At 36.3% G+C, this 22,525-nt stretch overlaps 1 protein-coding gene and 1 long non-coding RNA gene across 2 annotated transcripts; one reads left to right on the top strand and one right to left on the bottom strand.

Moving 5' to 3' along the window:
• Window positions 1-11,750: 11,750 nt before the first annotated feature.
• Window positions 11,751-14,437, top strand: LOC120148752 (eukaryotic translation initiation factor 3 subunit F-like). Its single transcript, XM_039161783.1, has 6 exons — window positions 11,751-12,014; window positions 12,618-12,697; window positions 13,272-13,501; window positions 13,734-13,855; window positions 13,938-14,051; window positions 14,199-14,437. The coding sequence occupies exons 1-6, from the start codon at window positions 11,790-11,792 to the stop codon at window positions 14,286-14,288; spliced, it is 861 nt and encodes a 286-aa protein (XP_039017714.1). The 5' UTR covers window positions 11,751-11,789; the 3' UTR covers window positions 14,289-14,437.
• Window positions 13,896-14,328, bottom strand: LOC120148762. Its single transcript, XR_005518402.1, has 2 exons — window positions 14,147-14,328; window positions 13,896-14,104 (listed from the first exon to the last, which is right to left on the bottom strand). It is a non-coding gene; the product is annotated as an uncharacterized LOC120148762 (long non-coding RNA).
• Window positions 14,438-22,525: the final 8,088 nt, after the last annotated feature.

Genomic DNA, 22,525 nt, shown 5'->3' with positions numbered 1-22,525 from the left:
ACCTTAGCTATGTGAGAGTTATTCATCTGAGAAATTCTGACTCGACTCCAGAAATAAAATTTAGATATGTTGCTGCTCTACGAGCCTATTCACGTAACCAAGGCTGAATTGATTTCACAAGGATAAAGTTGTTTTAATTATTTACTTGGACTGAGGGAGAATTCTGAAGAGATTGATTACTCGAGAAAATTTTCGTTCAGATTCTTTTATTGAAATGAGGAAAAGTTCTGATAAGAATGTATACTCAACTGATTAAGGATTAGTGAAGGATCTGTGTTTCTATAAAAGCTACATGAAAGATATGAAAGAACTGATGGAAGTTTCATTTCTGCAATTATGTGACATTAATGAATTTCGAGGACGAAATTCTTTTAAGGAGGGGAGAATTGTAACACCCCAATTTAGGGGCTAAAATTAAGAAATTATAAAGTGGTGGATTTAATTGGTATTTGGAAGAAATTTGGGGATTAAATTGTCAGATTTCAAAGATGGCAGACCGTTTTAAGAAATGCATGAAGTTTAGTGGCTAAAGTCATGATTTAACCAATTTTTATATATGTTGAATTATAAGTTCCCCCGTGCGCAGGTTCAGCGGAAAATTTTCCAGTTTTCCTCTCCCGTTCTCCCTACTTCGAACTCCGATCTACTCGCCGTCCGACCTCCGATCGACGAGCCGAAACCACCATCGTGTTTGTTGTCAACCGAGGAACAAAACCCCTCAAACCTTTCGTCGTGAATCATCTCCGTTCGTCGTTAATTTCAGTCGGAAGTATCGTCGGTAATAACTCAGTTTTAGTTGGTTTTTCATCGATTCACAACGATCGGGTCATCCGTTTACGACACCTCCTGCACCATCGTGTTCCTTGTGCCGTTCCGAGTCCACCGGTGTCCTCCCTTTTCTCCGGCGGCGGCGGCGCGTGTGGAGGTGAATCGGTTAAAGTTTCCGATTTGTTGAAATCGAGCTCTCCGCCGTTCAAAATTGTGAACCGAGCTTTGTAAGTATCTCGAAATCGCTCAAAATAATTTTTAGAAATTTTTCCGGGATTTTATCACTGTTCACGCGCCCCCACGCGCCGCCACTGCGCGTGGGGAAGACAAAAGTGACCGGTTTGACCGGTTTTAGTGGATAGTTGACCGGTTTGACCGGTCATAACCCGACCCGTTTACCCGACCCGTTTACCCGACCCGTTTACCCGACCAGTTGACCCGACCCGACCCGTTGACCCGACCCGTTGACCCGTTGACCGTTGACCCGTTGACCGTTGACCGGAGTTGACCACTGTTGACCAAAACTTTGACCGGCTTTGATCGGGCATTAAACGACCTTTGACTTCGACCGAGTATACCTATCCTGACATTTTTCGACGTTCCAAATCCGATTCCGCTGTCCGTTTTTCGAAATTCGAACCCGAAGGTCTCGAAATTGCCGGTCAAACCCGTTGACTTTGATTTTGATCGAAAATTCTGAATTTTCGAAAGGTCATATTTTATGCTTTCGACGTCCTGAATCCGAAGTCCGTTTCGCCAAATTCGAACCCGGTAAGCCGTCTTTCACTGATTTATCACCCAATTCGATCCGTTTATCGTAATTAAGCTTCGTTTCTGATATAATTTATGTTGATATGTATCTGAGGAATTATTGGAAGTTGAATTGAAGATCAAAGGCGTTCGAATGGAATTTTTATGGTCGATCAGTATTGCACGGAAATCGAGGTAATACTTTACTACCTCTTTATGCTTTATGGAACATGTTGGTATTGATAAATGCATGAATGGAAATGTTTGGTCTCATATGTGTAATTAATGAAGATCTACACTAGGTACGAATACGGTAGAAAGTAGATAACTGAATATGGCTCAGATGACTATTATAAGAAATTGGAGGACGGTTTGAATTAAATTACAAGTTCCGGAATTAAGTAATAAAAGAATTAACCATGGATTGTAGATTATAATTTATCTCATTAAAGGTACTTAGATGATAAATTAAGATAATATTTCGATTAGGGGAAATTACGAAATTACCCTTATGTTGGAAAATGATAAGAATTGTCTCTGGAAGTGGATTAATAAATCTGAGAAGAATTATTGATCTGCTAAAACTATTGATGTGCATAAGAAATGTTAGTTTTACTTGGAAATTATGGAGAACCGGTTTTTAACCCCAAGAAGGTTTATGCAAGATACTAGAAGTGTGTTAAGGGAATTATTTCAAGATCAGAGATTGTTCAAGAAAGAAATTAATCATAGGATCTCTAAATTATATTATTTTCGTTAAGAGCTAATATCGAACTTATCTGGTTAAGAAATTACGGAAATGCCTTAAGAGGTAGAATAGTCTGAGATGACTCTGAATGAGAAAATACTTAGAGGATTCATACTTAACTCGATTAAGTACGGATTTAATTGTTAAGATCCCGACTTAGTGCAGGAAAATTTATGATATTCCGTTTGTAAAGTCTGAGAAGACACTTGACCTGAAAATATTCGAATAATGAGTAAATACTGGAAGAGTAATTTATCGGGGTATTCTGCTGTCAGAATTGTTCGAAAGGACTGAAGTAAATGATAAGATTGAATTAAATAATAAGATCGGATGGAAGGAAAAGATTGAAATACCGTAGATCTGTAAAATGACCAAAATACCCCTGTAATGGAAATGACCCAAGAATATCACCAAGCTCAGGAATGATTGAATATCCTCGAGTTCTGAAATGAATGGAACAAAACTAAACATCAAAATTACCAAATACCCTTATGGCCTAAATTAAGTAAATGTCTTGGATTAATTAAGGAATCCAAGTAAGCATAGGTATTGGACTACCTTTAAAGGTAATGGAAAATAATTTAAGTGAGTAGATCAAACCTAAAGCTATGTCAATACCTGAATGGCATAGATATTACTGGAACATATGTTCGTCTTCTCAAGTTTGGCTCGATGACGAATCTTGGAAGTATTCAGTTCAGCTCAGATCTAGATCGTATTCAGTACTAAGAATTGGACGTTTGTTCAACAATCAACCACGAAGACCAAATTGAATGGGATGGAAGTACAACATGTATCTGAAATTCAGGAACGTTTGAATTACTCTGGAAAATTCTGAAGTAACTGGAATGGAGATGACTGCTAAATGAAATAGGTAACCTCAATGACTGAGGATTTAGTAAGTGATTTGGATAAGTCTGGAAACTCTGATGAGTTTACGTAGTGTACAATTACAATGGGTTATGAACAAATTAATCAAGTACGTCAACATTTCATGATATTGTGGAAGTGTGGAAATGAAATAAAGTCATTGGAAGATTTATTCAGCGATAATTCCGAAAATGGTCTACGGACAAGAATTTGTGGTATTAAAGAGTAAATACCCTAGAAGGAAAATGAATTGACCAGTCGACATAGATTGTTAAGGTTCTGAATCTTCGTTCTCAAGTTGTTCGATTATCCGATCAATCGACATGGATGTAAAGGATTCTGAATACCCTTCTGATTACGTACAGCTTCTGAAAACTGTCCGAATAAGATAATATCCTGATAATTCACATTCTGAATAACTGATGATTCTGTCAGTTAATGAACTATTTCAAATAGTGATTCTAAATTCCGATATCCTATCGGTATACTGAATATTCATGTTTCTCTACCTGTTAAGATTATCCAATACCTCTGAATAATATCTGTAAACTCTGGTGTGTTCCCTAATCATATAAATATTTTATCTGATTTCCGACTTGAATTCTATTATGATCCTGACCTGGATTCTGATCTGATATTGACATGGATTCTGATCTGATACATGACCTGGATTCTGATATGATACTTGACTTGAATTATGTTTTGATTTTTGATATATCCGTTTACGGACGGAACATGTTTTATTGGGGGGTATTGTTGGAGGAAGATTACTTGGAGGTTCCTCGGCTGTGTGCTCAGGGCCTTACTTACCGGTTCCTCGGCTGTGTGCTCAGGGCCTTACTGTTAGTGACGGGGTTGTATGGTTCTGGGGAAACTATACATTTTGTTCGTGACGGATGGGGGTATATATATATGTGTTTTAAAAAAAATCTGAAAAGTTACATGATTTTTGGGAACACACTAGAAAACCTATTCTGATCTCCTGAACTCAGTCATCTGAAATATTTCTCTGAAACGAAAGCTCATTGTCCGTTACCACCTGAAATATCAGTAGGATCTCTGCTCAGCATAAAAATATGTAAATGTTCGGAAACAATAAGGAAATAAATATTTATCTGTATCTGCACGTTCATCAGCATCATCTGGTAGTTCTGTATTACTGAGCTTTTCGAAGCTCACTCTATTACTCATCTTTTCAGGTTAAAAGAATTGTACCAGAGCATCTATCGACTTCAGTAAGGGAGTTCTTCCGGCGTTGTTGCAGAGTATGGTACATGTGATTAGGGAGCATGTAATTGTATTTTGATTTATATACGAGTCTGGAAATATGTTTTATTTTTAAATAGTGACAAATGATTTTATAAGTTTACATGTTCGGATAAAAAGATTTAAATTTTCCGCTATTTTTACAGTGGGTCGCTCCGGTGGCCCTAATGTGACTTTCCGGATCGGATCGGGCTACCCGCATCGGTCTGGGGGGTTACAGAAACATTATGCATAAACTATATAAAGTAATAAAATATATAGTTTATAAAAAACCTAAACCCTAAACCCTTAACACTATGCATAAACAATAGTTAATATATGTAGCCTATAGTATATGTATATATGTAAACTATATATGTAATTTATAGTACATGTATGTATAAACTTATAGTATATGTATACATGTAAACTATATATGTAACTTATAGTACATGTATGTATATTAGTGTACTATATAGTTTATACTTTATAACATATAGTATATAATTTATAAACTATAGTTATATTAATGTGCTATATAGTTTATATTAATGTTAATTATCTTAACTATAATTTATATTAAATATAGTATATAGTTTATAAACTATACTATATTAATATTAATTATATTAACTATAGTTTATAAACTATACTATATAATTTATAACATATAATTTATATTAATATTAATTTTATAGACTATATTTTATATTAATATTAATTACAAATTATAAACTATATTATATTAATATAAGTAAAAAAAGGAATCTGACGTGCATAAAGAATAAAGGAATCCTAAGAGCATTAGCAAGAAAATTCATAAAATAATAATGACATGCATTATTAATTCACACGGTTTTGATTTCCCCGCCGCCCTCGCCTTTTTGGGCCCGTCTTGGCGGGAAATTTGGGTTCCAATTTACAGTTTTTTGGGTTTTCATTCCCGCCAAACATAATTTATTACTTATGTGTGACCCCTAAATTTCATTTGGTTTCATCCTAGGAGTTATTATCCCTCTAAATAGTAAAATATCCTATTTAATTTATTTAAATTTCAGTTTATTTAATTAAGACAATAAAAATAATAATATATTTTAATTTGGTCTCATTCAATTTATATCCATATAATTTTAAGTTAAAACAACAATGAAATTATATTTTAAAAAGTTTTACTCATTTATATCAGGTACTCACTTAAAACAAATTAAGTAACCCTCTACACAGTATTCAACTTTTGTTTGAATTAGATTTTAAAAAGTTTTACTAATTTATATAAGGTACTCACTTAATCAATTTTCACATTAAAAGTAAATTAGATTTACGAATATTTTAACTCAATTAATATAATTTAATAAAATCAAGTTCAATAGGATAATTTTTAAATTTAATTTAGTGATTATAAATAAAATTGATAATATAAGAAATATAAAGAATATTATGAATTGTAATTAACATAAAAACCAAATTTATAATATACAAATTATAATTAATATAAAAATTAAATTTCAAAAAGTAATCTTATTAATTTAATTATCATAAGTTTATTATAAATTTAAAATAACATAATTATATTAATTGTAACTTTATTTATAAGTCATGATAATATGAGATCACTTTAACAATATGTCAGATCATTTACAGGTTGAGTCAATTACAGGTCAGGTTCATAACAGGTCAGGTTGAAAACAGGTCGGGTAATACCAGTTATTTACCAGGTCAATCTCGGGTTCGGGTTCATATCAGTCGGATGCAGTTCGGGTTCGGGTATCATATTTTCGGTTCAATTCGGGTTCAGGTCGTTCTCAGGTCGGATGCAGGTCGGTTTCAGATCCACAATTTCCAAGTCCAACTCGGGTTCAGGTCAACACCAGTTCTGACTTGAGTCGGTTTCGGATCGCCATATCACAAGTCAAAAACAGTTTTAACTCGAGTCGGTTTCAGTCAGTTTTACAGGTCGGGTCAGCTTTTTACACCCTTACCCAACAATACCTTTCTTTTCAATTTAATTTTCCTTTAACCATATGGAAGATAAATAATTAAATTAAAATATTTAATTTAAAATTAGGACCAAATTTATTGAATATACAAGTATTAAAAATCAAATATATAATTATGCCAATTTCTTTAACTGTCACGTAAAAATTCCGTTAAGTTAATGACATGTGGTTATATTAGAACCAATTAAATAGTTAACTAATCATATTGACTCAATTTTAAAAATGATTATCATATTGACACCAACCCCATAATTAGGCAGGTTATAGGTAGTCATTCATATAGTTTACCTTTTTTATTTTATTTTATGCGTCGTTTTGGATTAAAGTTGTTAGAATCGGGCTTAATATCTACTTCACTTCTAACTACAATTTTATCCTTAAATTTTAAAAGACAAACTACATCATTAGTCATTAGACTTTTATTCTCTTTTTGATTTGGTTATTGCACTATAAAATATGTAACCCCCTAGACCCAATCTAGAAGGTATGTCCGAATCTAGGCAGTCACATGTCGTATACATAATTCATTTTCAGATTCAAAACGCATTTAAAATTCATTTCAGTAAATAAAATGCAAATAACAGTAAAATACAAAAAAAATAGCCATCAGAAAAGTACATGTGATAAATATACAGAGACATAACGTCAAAAATAAAATATCGTTAATACAGATGCGTGAAGACAGTAGTAAAAAAACACGTGTCACCTAAGTATAATAAAAGGGGCCTATAGAATTATACAATGATATAAAAATGAGGAGAGATCGGTCCTCCTGATGCCAGGCCCACTAGTCTATTGTCTGGTACTATCTGAAAAGTTAAAAAATTAAAAATAAGATAAAAAGCCCAATGTTGTAATATCCCAATTTTTGGTTAGTGACCAAAATGTAAGTTTTGAAAGTTTGATGGCTAAAGTATAAACTTTGTAAAAATTTAGAGACCAAATATATAATTTTAAAACGTTATATATTTTGGCCCGTAAATGAACAGTTTAGCCTAAAACATGAGTTTTTGTTGTAATCAGATTTTCGGTATGGGATTTGATTTAAAAGCTATAAACCGTTAAAGTTTGGTATAGAAATCAGATAATCGGATTGAATCAGAATTTTACAAAAAATTTAAAGATGTTAGCTAATGGTTGAAAATACTATTTCCCTATTTTAGATCAGAGAAATTTAACTCAGAACAAGGTAATTTTTAAGATTTGGCCGAACAATGGAAATTTTAATGACTAAAATGAATTTTTGAAAATTACATGGCCAAAATAAAAAGTCAAAGCCAAATTGGTTCATCTTGGCTATATATATCAAAGTATCAAAGTCCCTCACCCGGTGGGTAGCAATTCGATCCCTAACCTCATACCTCAGTCAATTTTCAAACCTCAAGCACCGATCCACCTCGTTATCCACTAACTCGAGAGCATAACGACTCAGTCTAATAGACTCAATCTCATAGTCTATAACAAACATATCACCCTTCTCTAAGCTCTAAAACACTTGACGTCGCTTTTATAAGTATCTCTCTCTAATATAACGACTTTAAAAACGTCCCTTGAAAAGGTCCCAAGTTAATTGATCCCTCGGAATATTCCTAAAAATTGAATTCAACCATCTTATTGCTTTCATCCTAAGCAAAGCTAGAGCTCCGTTCAACTTTTGCTCAGGCCTTAGCTCTATCTCGTCTATAATCCTCTCAGTGTCCTCCAATCAGTACTCAGCATCTGTCGGAGGTCCCCTAGTCATGCCCTCAAATGGAACCACTCTAGCAGCCACTAGGGACATAGATATATCCACATCAGACATAATAGCAGGAGCTCTAGCTGCCCTCTGAAACATACAGTAGACAACTTTGTCTAGGGCACCCTGATCCATCTCATCATACTCATCCTCGATAACGGGATGGTCTCTCGCATGTGTAACCGGATCCTCTCAGGAAGTAAACTGATGGACACGCGGAGCAGGAGTATCACTGGCTAACGTAGGATCTTTAGAAGAAACAGAAAGATGAGTTGCTCGCCCACGATTACGGCCACGACCATGTCATATCCTACAACCTCGGGCACTCATCATATTAGATCTAATAGGCTCTACAAAAAGAATTTAAACCTAAGTTATTCTGGCATCAGAAATCTCAAATATATTTAAAACTTGTAAAACAAGGTGACACGATATTTGTAAATATTAAAAAATATCTTTTAAAAATACTATATATGGACTCATCCACAGTCCGAGTGTTTAAAACTGAAAGCTCTGATACCACCAAATGTAACCCTAGACTTGGCCTAGAAGGTATGCCCAAATCTAGGCGGTTACATGCTGTATACATAATTCATTTTCAGATTCAAAACACATTTAAAATCTATTTCAGTAAAATACGAAAATAACCATCAGAAAAATCTATGCGGTAAATATACAGAGACATAACGTTGAAAACAAAATATTGGTAATATAGATGTGTGAAGGCAATAGTAAAAACATGTCACCAAAGTATAACAAAATGGGCATACAGAAATATACAGTGATACAAAAATAAAGAGATCAATCCTTTCGATGCCAACCCCACTAGTCTATTGTCTGGTACTATATGAAAAGTTAAAAAATTAAAGAATGAGCTAAAAAGCCCAGTGTGTTCCATTCAATGTATAAAATATTCAGACAAATACTTTAGTAAAATTTATTTTATAAAAGCATGCTCTTTAAAACATGAACACTACCCCCATGCGTACATCAGAATGCATAGGTTTTCCTGAACTATACACCTACCTATATGTCATGTAAGGACTTTATACTGATAGCACAAGGGCATGTGGTAAGGTCTTAGCCTGTGTATAAAGCAGAGATGCTTGCGGTAAGGTCTTACAAGTAAGAGATTAGGCCTTAAATACTTCCTCCAATCATACCCCCCAATGATAATAAATATGTATGAGTTTGGATGAAAACGATAATTTAATTTAATAAAACATGAAAACATGTTATTTTTTAGAATTAGATACATAATTACGGTAATCAGAGATCATGCCAGGATATAAGGTAAATTAGATATTAAAAGTAAGAATATGTGGTAAAACATATGTCATGCTATCAGAGTATTTAGTTTCCAAAAAAATTCAGAGAGATAATTTAAAACATTATTGTAACACCTAATAGGAACAAACCTATACCGATCTGAAAAGTCTGGAACAGTAGTCTATCCCCAGGTTTGCCTATTACAATCAACGGTAGTGCTAGACCCTACGAATAAAAAAAACTACCTCAAAATCCTAACAGAAAATAAATAATAAAGTTAAATTAAACAATTTATAAAAAACTATGAGTCACTCTTGCAGAACGTACAACCTGTTGATCTATCAAACAGGAAGTACCAGATCTGGTCAACCCTCGGTTAGGGGAATCACGGGTACCTTCAAGAAAATATAATCCTAAATTAATTCCACAATCAAATCCCAAATAAATAAGCAGAAATACTAAAAATACTAAGCATCTTAGGATTAACGGGCTTAATTTGGGGGCTTTCGGGTCAGAATTTGGTGAAATGAACCTTAAAGTCAAACTCAGGGCATCGAAAAACGTCAACAATGAGGTTTTCAGAAAAAAGTCAACGTTGGTCAACGATCAAACGGCGCGGTCAGCGGCTTGGTGCGACTGGACTGGTTCGGTTCAGCTAGACCGATTCGGGTTGGGTTGGTTTAGTTAGGTATGTTCAGATTTGGGTTTGGGCTAACGATGCACAGGTCGGGTCGGATTGGGCAGGCATGTCAGTGGGTCAGACGGTTGGGTTGGATCGAGTCAACATGTAAGTTTGACCAACTTCTAGAAACACACCAAGCGGTGGCCTTTCCCCACGCGCAAGGCGCGTGCAGGCTTATTTGGTGGCCGAAAAAATACGAAAAAATTATAAAAATTAATTTAAAGCAATTTAAGGAACTTACCTACTCTTTTCACAACAGTGAACAATGGGGAGCCCGATTACGCTTCGTCGAAAATTTGATGATGCTTATCCCTCCACACGTTGGTGACGACGACAACAAGGAGACCTCCATTAAACTCAGGACGACGCAAGGATTTCAATGGTATGGGCAGTGTCGATAACAGGGCAACGAACGACAACAAATCGACGATCAAAGTTTTCCTAGGATAAGTTACTTAAAAAGGAAAGTTTTGAAGAGAGAAATATAGGTGTGCTTTATTTTCGAGAAATGGAAAAGGCTAAATTTTGGGACGGTTTTTAAACCCATCAAAGGGAAAAGGGCATAATTATGCCAAAAGTCCCCGAGCTTTTGATTATTTTAGATTTGTGTCTAAATTTAACTAAAGTTTCATTTTGGCCCCAGGGTTGGCCAAATTTTAATTTAGTCCTTAGAATAAAATTAAGAAAAATTTAACCCAGAATTGGGGTGTGACAAAATATCTAATTATAGTATTTAATTCAAGAATTGTTTTTTTATTACAGTATCAGTAAATTTTTATTGTCGTTGTGAAATGACTTTATCTTCTTCAATTTTTTTATAAAATTGTAATCTCTTTCAACCATCACCATTCTTCGACCACTGGATGTGATTGACCACCATTCGTAATAAAATTATTTGCAAAATATTTACACTTTTTTTCCTAGACTGATTTTCTTATATTCTCACTCAAAACCAGTAAAAATACAAAAAAATTCATCTTTTAATGCTCATACATCACTAATAATCGTGATATAAGACTAGTTTCAAGATATATTATCCATCTTCTCGTTTAATACTCCTCATCGTTTGAATTTCTAGACAAATATCATAGATTTCTTAAAATTAACAAAATCTCAACCCTCAAAACAAATTTTTATATTGAATAATAGATTTTTAAAAGAATACAAACAAATAGAGCAATAAAAGATGATGAGATGAACTCACTAGTCTTTATGATAGTTGTATAGAGTGTTAAAGAATAATAATTTTCAATAATGTTTGAAAATGAGAAAAAAATTAATCTTTAATAAAGAGGAATGAAATGTAACAAAAAATTTAAATAAAAATGCATTTGAAAAAAGTGATACATTTTTTGGTCTTATATATCTAATATCTACACACATAAGCATAAAAATGCCATGTCATCTAGCAGTTTTATATTTAAGGATCCAATTATTAAAAAAACAATTGGCATAATTAAAGTTTAGTGATCAAAACGAGAAAACGCCTAAACATTAGTGACTAATGTTGTAAGTGCCCTTAAACTTGCAAGCTTGAGTAGAAGAAAGAATAAATGGATAAATATGCAGCCCAGTAAAAACAGGCCAAAATCGCGTCCAGTATGTGAATAATTGGGCAAACATCGATCTACAAAATAGATTATAAAGTAACGCTAAAAAGTTTCTCCAAACCCTAAACTATCTCTCCTGTCTTTCTGCTTTCTCTCTGGAACCCAAAACAACATTATGGCGAGCGGCGATCGTACCGTTTTGCAATTCAGCACGCAGTCGACGTCGAATCTTTCGGCGAAAGTTCACCCTCTCGTCATCTTTAATATCTGCGATTGCTACGTCAGGCGTCCCGACCAAGCCGAGCGCGTAATCGGTACGCTCCTTGGTTCCGTCCTTTCTGATGGCACTGTTGATATACGTAACTCCTATGCCGTTCCTCACACCGAATCCGCCGAGCAGGTGCCCTAGTTTTTATCTTCAAAGTTTTGTATTTTAAATTTTTTTCAGATTTGTTTGTTTTTATTGAGATCTGTCTAGCTTATAGTTAAATTTGTACTCTTTTTCTGTTTATTAGCTAAAGCTTTTAGAGCAATGTGTTGAAATAATTGATTAAAAATTGATTTATTCTGGGTTTTCTTAATGAATTGAGGTGGCTTTTCGTTTACTTCGTTTTTCTTTGTAAATTGAATTTGTTTCTTAGTACTTTATAATGTTGGCTGTATAAATGATTGATGATAGACTTTGCACGAAAATACAAATTAGGTTGCGTTCAAATAATTTCATAAATATAACATGTATTGCATTGAAACAATTATTTCGTTTTATTCATTCTTGAATTGCATGGGAGGCTCGAGTTCTTGCAGGCTATCTGTTCTGTTTTTTTGTTTGTAATTGCTGATTACTATACCAGTGTCCAACTAAGAACACAAATTGTCATATTGAATTAGTAATTAATCTTAATATCGTGACTGATGTAGGTGAAATATTTTACAGTCCCTGCTTTGATGTTTTGTATTTTTAGGTTTTTTAAATTGATTTTATATTTTTTGTTTATTGCTGCAGGTTGCTTTAGACATTGAATACCATCATAATATGTTAGTCTCCCACCAAAAAGTGAATCCAAAAGAAGTCATTGTTGGATGGTAATTCTTAACCCCCTTTGGTCCTACCTATTTTTTTATTTTGCTCAGGAAAGAAAAAAATGAGATAATCGTTTATGTGCTAGTAGTTTTAGGTGTCATGGAAATATGAGATCATTTGTATTAAAAGTGTCTCTTTAAGGCAAAATCAACCAACTGGAGAGGTGGGAAATTTTTTTCCCAAAATGGTAGCCCCTGGAGATTATTTTCTCAAGTAGGGTCCTTTCTACAATACCTCGGATAAGGCGCTAGAATCACAGGGCCTCTTAAGGAAGATGCCCGAATTACAGGGTGTCTTCTACATTGCTTGAGATTGAAAGACGCCTTGTTTTCCAACCGTCTTTCGAGAAGATGTCATGTTGTCAGTCCATCTTCCAGAAACACTGTAGATTTTTCTCTAGTTGAGAGGATAAAAAATCGATGGGAACACTAAGAATATTTTTCCCCAGTGCCCTATCTTGGCATTTTTGCCGTATCTTCAATATGTTTTCCCTCACTACCAATTGCCCACCGAATGTGAGTTTGTATATATCTCTAATAATTCCAACTTGTCCATTAATTTGTCCAACTTTTCCAGGTATTCTACTGGTCTTGGAGTTACAGGCGGTAGTGCCTTGATCCACGATTTTTATTCTAGGGAAGTTCCTAACCCTGTTCATCTGACGGTGGATACGGGATTTAGGAATGGAGAAGGTACTATAAAGGCCTATGTTTCAGTCAATTTAGCTCTTGGAGACAGTCAACTTGCTGCTCAATTCCAAGAAGTTCCTCTTGATCTACGCATGGTCGAAGCTGAGCGACTTGGATGTATGTGTCATTTGAACTGTCTTTTGATACTACCGTGTTTCTCCTATGAATTTGTGATAGCGTCTACGCTCTCTATCTCTGTTTGTGTCCATAAACAAATGTCAAAGAATAGGAATGTTTATTGTTAGTTACTTTGCAGTTATGTCCTGCATGATTTTTTGTTCTTTCTTTATCCTTGACTGCACGTGAAGCCTTGATGCAACTTAATTGAATAACTTTGTTGTAAAATCAGTTGACATCCTTAAGACAACATCGGTCGACAAACTGCCAACTGATTTGGAAGGAATGGAAGTCACAATGCAAAGACTTTTGGCTTTAATAGATGATATCTACAAATACGTTGATGATGTTGTGGTACGTAAATTAGCTCCATTATATTTATTTTTTGTCACAAGTCCCAACTGCTGCCTTTAATAATGTTCATTTGCATTCTCAGGAAGGGCGTGTTGCAGCGGATAATAGCATCGGCAGATTTATATCGGATACAGTAGCAGCTTTACCTAAACTATCGCCTCCAGCTTTTGATAAGCTTGTTAATGATAGCCTTCAGGTATGATTAATTTCTAAATATCATTACAATTGTGCTTTGGTTATATCTCCCAACTTTTTATAATATTAGCTAGGAGCCTATCCTATTCTTGAAACGTTACGTGAAATCATTTATGGAACCAACTCTTGAATATTTTGTGTCGTGCAGGATCAGTTGCTATTATTATATTTGTCGAGCATTACTAGGACACAACTTGCACTAGCAGAAAAGTTGAACACAGCTGCTCAGATCCTCTGACTTTGGTCTGAACCCATAAATTCCCTTTTTGTAGGCTAATTGTACTGTGTTGATTGTCGCAAGTTTTCACACCATATTTAATTCTTCTCTTGAACTATTTATTCTTATCAGCGAGGTTGAATGAAATCTCTTTAATCTGCTTTTATTTATTTTCCTTTCAGAATTATTATTTTTCCTCTTCTGTTTAATCTTGCCCTACATATATATATATTACATGATATGAAAATCAGACACGGGTTCAATTTGAAAACTGAAGGCATTGAAGAGTTTTATAAACTGGTTCAATCAAAGGGGTTTTTTTTTTGGCTAGTGGCTTGATGAGTCAATTTCTCTGAGTGCAAACATTTTCTATTTTTCGTCATTTCATTGAAAACAGTGTAAGAATATGTACGAAATGAAGGAATATTAATCTTCTCTGAGAAATTCATTTCAATCAACTTTAGGAACTTTTTCTTTCCTTAAATTCAAGAGATTGGAACTCCCTATAAAATTTCAAAGGATTGTGATTACTTCATAAAATTTACAAATATGTTAAACTTACTAAAATCTTTACATAGAACATCAAGTTTAACTTGAAGTACAATTGAATTCAATCCCCGAAATTTAAGGTCTGTGTTCCATGCATATATTTTTTACATGATCAATGACATTAGAGTATCATTTGAAACAATTAAAACACGTAAAAAATATATATATTTCTAAAGAAAGAAAGGTTCGAACCATATTTGATTTGATTAATGGTTCAAATTTCCCGACATCAGGCTCGACTCAATAATTGATGATTGCTTTTGATTTGATCAATGGTTCAAATTGTTCGACTTCAATCTCGATTTTATTTGAATCAAACTTGAATAACCTATAAGATAAACCTTGGTAAGAAAACCATCTCCAAACACCCTTTGTTATACTGTCTACAGTAGGAACCATAAATCAACATTCCTGCTATTAACATCCTAAGTTTATGATAAAGGAGTCATTAGGAAAACAGAGGCATTAAAGAGAAGCATGGCAAGGTGAAGACACTGAAATTCGCCCATCATAATACATACTTATATATAATATTATATTATGTTATAAATTATAATATAGTTTATTTACATCCTTAAATTTCTGTTACAGGCCCAACAATAAAGGCCCAAATCCCAAATGCCCCAGCCAAGACCTAAACCCGTGCATACTTAGGGTTTCCAAAGAACCCTAGCTTCACACACTCCATCAGCGCCGTTCTCCCCCGGTGAAGACCCAGCGCCGCGCAGCAGTCCCAACTCCCGAGTTTCACGGCCGCACGCCTCCTTTCACGGTCATTTCTCGCATGTTCAACAAGCACAACGACGTGAGATACAAGGATACATCCACAACCAACCAAGCAGTAATTTAGTCCAAATAAAATGCTAGAAAATCGGGACTAAGACTAGTATTTCTTAGACTATAAATACATGTAAAGTGAACATGATTGGGGGGGGGGGGACGAATTTGGCAAGAAAATCACACAAAATATTGAGAGAAATATCAAGCAACTTCGAAGCCTTTTGTAACAAGTTCGAAAAGAAATAAAAGAGGTTTTTTTCTCTCTTTTTACCTTGCTTTCAGTTCATTCTTTGCCTTGCATGTGTGTCGTTCATGCTCTTTCTTTGTTGGTTCGAAACAAGAAGCCAATGACAGAGGAGGTGGGGATTTTTTCGAATCTCCGTTCGTAGATCTACTCTCCTCGAGGCTTGATCTAACATAACTATGGATATTTTTGGAACGAGTGTACGAAGGGCTTTCAAAAAACGAAAACTTTTACATTTTGCCGTCGGAGAGCGGCGGTCGGCGCCGGCAACGGCGGCCGAAATCTGGGACGTTACAGAGAAACATTGAGAGAGGGAGAGGGCTCTCTCGACGTGAAGAAGAGAAAATGAAACTAAAAAAATATTTGATCCATGTTTATATCAGATTCGTGCATTTTGTAATAAATTAGGGTAAACTACCCTTTCGGTCCCTCCTTCCTTAAAGGCCTGTTGTTTTGGTCCCAAATCCAATTTTAAACTTCGATTTGCTTTCAAATTGGCCACTCGATTTGCTTTTCTTTTCATTTCAATCCTTATTATATATATACATACTAAATTATATATTTATCTATTTTTGGTGTTTTATTTATTTATGTTATATTATACCATTTTTTTTCATTATTTCTTATATATACACGTATAGATATATTACCGTTCGTACTTCTTTTTTCATTTTCATTTCATTTTGTATCTTTTTTTGTTTTTTTTCATACTAATATCTTGTTTAAACGTTTATATGTATATGCTTTGTATTTTATCTTATTATTTCCTTACTTTTGTATTACTATATTTATTATTTAATTTTTCTATTATTATTATATATTTTTCCCTCTCTCCCATATTTAGCTATTATATATATATATATGGAATTAATATTATTATATGTTTTTATTAATTTTACTTTATACGCTATTATTTTACATTTTTTATATACATATGTACATTTTATTTAATTCTTATCACTTTACATTTGTATATTATTTTATTTCACCTTTATTATGTTTTATTTATTTATTTATTCCTTTCTTTTTCCGTTCTATTGGGTCTTATTTTCTTATTTATTTATTTATTTCATTTTTTATCTTATCACATGTTGTCATACTTGTCTTCACTTTTATTTCCTTCATGTTCTATATCTCCATGACGATTATGTTACTTTTGGTGTATCATCCATTGTTATTTTTGTTCTTTGTTTCGTTTTCTTTATCTTTCCATTTTAATTCATTTTCATCACCTTTTCTAATACACATTTCGGCTCCTAAAAGGTTCACTTTCAAGTCAATCAATTGTAAGTAGTCGGATCGATATTTTACCTTTTAATTTAAAATTACGATTTTCTTAATTAAAGACAACTGGAAATTATATAGTACCGAAAGGGCGGTTCAAGGGTGCTAATCCTTCCTTGACCGTAACCGACTCCCGAACCCGACACATTTCTGGTAAAAGCGCAGATCAGGTAAAAAAATAGGGTATCCGATTAACCCATTTATTTTTAAATGAATGATCGGTGGCGACTCCAATCCACATTTTTCAAGTCGAAGCCCAATTTCGGGGCCAAACCGAAAGGCGGTTACGACAGCTTGACGACTCCGCTGGGGACCGGTAAGTGAGTCAGGCTAAGGTAATTTCCAGTTGTCTTTTTAACGAAAATGGTAAGTTTAAATTTTAAGGTAATATTTCGATCCTTTTTACTTACTTTTGATTATATTTTCGAGTAAATAGTTGGACTAATCGTTTTCTCATGATTTCAGACTTCAAAGTTTTTTTCATCTAAGGCTCTATACCCGAGCTCCAATTCCTATTTTAAGTGGGGGTGAAAGCGACGCCTTCGTGTGAATTTATTCACCGTGCGGGCCTAGCAAGTAGCCTTCGGGATTCATATATCTTATGTCTTCGTGTGAATTTATTCACCGTGCGGGCATAAGGGAATGTGTCCCCTCGAGTTTAACTTAGTCCACACAAGCCTGTGATGGGTTTAGGACTAAGGGTCTGGCAAGCCCAAGGGGGCACCGACAAGGAGAACTCGGGTACCGTTTTTTTAAACCTAAACCGGGAGACCATGAAGAATTAGAGCCTACCCCGAAACCACGTTCCAAAACTTAGGATATTTTTACCCTAACCATGTTTTTTTTTGCGCTTTTTCCTTCCGTCATTTTTTTTTATTTTGTATTTTTATTTTACTAACGTTTTTGCCTTTGTGTTTGTTTTCTAGCATTTGCATCATTACAAGAGGCTATTGATCTCTAAAAAGCGTTTTTTATACACAAAATAATTCGAATTAATGGACAAAGGTGTTGTAATACAAGAGATTGAAAACGCTGAGGCACGACTATGGTCCGAGAAGGCTCAAAAAGAGAAGGGAGACAGTCTTCAGGGAAACTATGTGTCAGAACTGGTTAGTTATGCCGCTGTCAGCCTGAAACAGAATAATGTCCAAGAGCTGCGAAACATTTGGGACAGTTGGAAGAATGACAGAAAGCAGAAGTTCAGCCAACGATATGGTGATATCGCCCTCTTGCTCCATGTCAAGACTGATGAGCCCTTACTCCGAGCATTAATTCAATTCTGGAACCCTGGATATAGTTGTTTCACCTTTAACCAGGAAGACATGATACCTACTATCGAAGAGTATACTACTCTACTGCATTGCGAAAGCATCAAACTAGAGAGGGCATATATTAAACATATCAAGAGTCAGCCCTTCAAGAACGGACTGGCCAAGATTGCAGGGGTTGATGAAAAGTGGGTGACTGATCGACTCCGGCACAAAGGTAGCGGGGAAGGAATCGAGTGGATCCATATAAAGCAACTAATGAAAAACCACCCTGATGAGTGGAAGACTATAGACCTTTTTGCACTGGGTCTGTACGGTTTGATCATATTTCCGAAGGCTTTGGGGTGCATTGACGCTGCCGTGGTGGAACTATTTGAGTAACTTTCTAAACGAGTTAACCCAGCACCAACCATCTTGGCCGAGACCTTTCGATCTCTCAACCATTGCCGAAGAACGGGCGGAGGAAGATTCACCGGGTGCATCCAGCTCCTTCAGGTCTGGATTCACAGCCACTTCTGGAAGACTAACGGGGTTGCCTACCGCCGTTTCAGCACCACCTATTCACCTCTAGGTGAATTTATTACCTTAAAATGGCATGAAGGCGCTTCGAAAGAAAAATGGATGAAGGTCTTTACGCATCTTCAAGACCGAGATATTGTCTGGAGAGCCCCTTGGTTATTCCTCAGTGATGTTCTTTTTCGATGTGGTGACTCCGACACTGTGACCTTACTTGGACTTTGGGGAGCAGTCGGGTATGCTCCGCTATTAGCACTTAGACAATATGGAGCACGTCAGTTTGTCCCAGCAACGTGCGGGTTGGCTAGGTCAGAGTTTGAGTATCACGGCGACAGCTATAAGAAGATGATCAAAGAAGCAGCCGATTCTTGGAGAAAAGTATTCCGGATGGATTGTAGCTGCCAGAAGCATGCTCACTCCGGATTATGTGGAGTGGCGAAGATTGAGAAAGAATGACAACATCCCTGTGCCAAACTGTGATGACACCCGAACCATGGAAGAACATCTCAGGCATGTCCCTTCTGAACTCGAGATAGCCAAGACCGAGTTTGAAGCCGTGAATAATGAGCTGAAGCAAAGGATAAAGGAACTTGAAGCTGAACGTTATCAGTGGAAGCTTGATGCTGACTCTCAGAAAGATCGGGCAGAAAAATTGGAAAAAGAACAAAAAGAGTCCGTTTGAGCTCGAAGACTTGAGAAAGGGGTATCAAGATAAGGTCAAGGATAACTCCAAGTTGAAGGTAACCTCTGAATACTGGAAAGACGAAGCTCATAGCCTGAAAAGGAAGTTCGAGGGGCCTGATGAGAGAGCTTGGAAAGAACAAACGAAGACTGCCCAAAGGCGCTTGGCAGATAGTCAATATCAGAACCAGCGCTTGAGAGTTCGGGTAGCTGACTTAGAAAGACAACATGAGAAAGATGGCAAGACAATAGCTGAGTTAGAAGCTATTGTAGATGGGTTCAAGAGGCAAGCAAACGAGCTTCAGATGGTGCCTTTCGACGGAGGATTACAATGGCGTTTCCATTGGGAACAAGCACAGCGAAGGGTGAGGGCCCGAGACGCAACCATCTGAGATTTCCTGAATCAAGTGCAAAAAGCAGCCCGTCATCTTCACGGCCTAGCAAGGGAAGCGGGTGTGGTTCGACAAGGCATTCAACCAGTGAAAGATGAAGGCAGAAGACTTGTCAACCTACTGGAAGCTGTTCGGGGTCTAGAGGATTTAGTCCAAATGTACCTTTAATCTGTTTTTATGTCTCTTAAAAGATAAGACATTTTTTGTCTGAACAAGGGTTATTATAATAATGAACACTTTTCTGGATCAATGCCTCCAATTGCATACATCATGCATTGCATTTCTTGCATTTTATATTTCATGTCTGTTATTTTATATTTTTTCCATGTTTTTACATTCGTATAACTAACAGAACATGTCTCAGACACCGAGCTTACCACCACAAGCATCAGATACACATCACCGCACATACTCGAACAAAAATGAGACAAATGGAAGCCAGAAGGAGAAGATCGAAGAACACATGGCAAGACTTCAAAAGGAACTAGAAGATAAGATGGCTCAGAACAGTGAAAGTACTCTTGAGTCCATCAAGAAAATCAGGAGTCCTTGGTCGACCAAATCGTAGCCAAGTTGCGGGTCTACAGCAAGCTGTGCATCAGGGGGCATTTCTTCCGAGGGAGTGGCCATACCACCAACCCGCAAGTGGTTATCTCACCCGGAATATTACACGGGACGCATCTGCTACTAAAGGGAAAGCAGCACTACCCGGGACTCATTCGTTACCAAAGCGAAAGTTGCACCTGCTGTGAAGATACAAACTTCTACAATCATCCCTGATGACCATCCGGATGATTATCATGTCCCAGACTTTGATGAGGAAGATAAAGCTAAAAAGATGGAAGAAAAGATAAAAATATTAGAAGATCAAATAAAGATGGTCCAGGGAGACCATGATTATTATGGAGTGGACGCAATGGAGCTGAGCCTAGTTCCAGACTGGTGCTTCCACCAAAGTTTAAGTTCCTGAGTTTTGAAAAGTTCGACGGGAACAGTTGCCCTTCAGCCATATCACTATGTTCTGCCGAAAGATGACAGGATATGGCGGGAATGACCAACTCCTGATCCATTGTTTTCAGGAGAGCCTGTCCGGTTCAGCTATTCGGTGGTACAACCAGCTTAGCCGAACTCATATCAAGACGTGGAAAGACTTAGCCAAGTCTTTCTTGGAGCAGTATAAGCATATCAACGATATGACCAGACCGGGTCATGTTACAAAGCCTAGAGAAGAAACACAATGAGAGTTTCCGACAGTACGCACAGAGATGGAGGGATTTATCTGTGCAAGTTCATCCGCCCTTGGATGAAAAGGAAACTAGAAAGCTGTTTGTACAGACCCAGGGCACCTTATTTCGGCATTTGGTAGCAATCACGTCGGGGAGTTTTTCAGATTTGGTTATGGCCGGTGAAATGATCGAGTTGGCCATTAAACAAGGAAAGATTGAGGGAGGAGACTCCAGTAAAAAACCTCCCATGAAGAACAAAGAGCGAGAGATCAACAATGTAAACACCTACAGTGTCAGCAAGGGAGTTACGATCTCAAGCTCAATTCCACAGCAGCTGTACCATCCGGTACTTCTAGACAGAACCAGAGAGAACCAAGAAGAGAAAGGGAAAGGGAGCAGTTTGACCCCATTCCCATGACGTATAAAGTACCAACAGCTCTTCGACACTCATGCAGTGTCGCCTTATCCTATGAATCCAATAAATCCCCCTTACCCGAAATGGTATGACGAGAGCGCTCACTGCGAATACCATGGCGGTGTGCAGGGGCATTCGATTGAAAGTTGTCTCGTATTCAAGAGACTTGTGCAACGAATGAGAAACGAGAATTGGATCACTTTCAACTCCGGAGCACCAAACGTCGCCCAGAATCCCTTGCCCAATCATCAGGAGACAAGAATCAATGCCATTACTACTGAAGGGGGAAGGAGAATTAAATCAAGTGTTTCGGAAATCAAATCTCCTTTGGCTTGGGTATGGAGCCAAATGGTAAAGGCAAGATTTCTTGCACCATATCCAGATACGACAGAAAATGAAGATGGTAACCATTGTTGTTACCACAACGAAGAAGGACATAAAGTACAAGATTGCCCAGAGTTCAGATCGTTAGTCCAACTCATGATGAACCAGAAAGAGCTGGAGTTTTACGAAGAAATTCTAGATTCTTTGGAAGCAGATGTTTGTGCCCCGGAATCATCAGATAGAAAATTGGGTAGGGGTAGTCCTTTGATAATTACCCCTAAGGCAAGCATGACAGTAACAACACCAGCCAAGGGTGGTAATCTCCGCACCTCGGCCTTTCCAATATAAGGACCAATCGACAAGTGCCATGGAAATACGAGTCAGGTGAGTACTTCCGGAGGAGGTAATAGTAAAGTGGGGCAGAGACCACTGGAGCCGTTTAAAGAAGATGTGTTAGTCGTCAATGAACCTATAAAGGAGGAAGAACTAAAGAGTTCCTCAAGATCTTGAAGCACAGCGAGTACAACATTGTAGAACAGCTCCACAACTTACCACACGTACTTCAATGCTAGCATTTTT

Source organism: Hibiscus syriacus, unplaced genomic scaffold (assembly GCF_006381635.1).
Source record: "Hibiscus syriacus cultivar Baekdansim isolate YM2019G1 unplaced genomic scaffold, ASM638163v2 tig00002744_pilon, whole genome shotgun sequence".
In the NCBI taxonomy this organism is placed as follows: domain Eukaryota; kingdom Viridiplantae; phylum Streptophyta; class Magnoliopsida; order Malvales; family Malvaceae; genus Hibiscus; species Hibiscus syriacus.
Note: the sequence above shows the minus strand (reverse complement) of the source record. Positions and strands in the feature narration are given on the sequence as shown.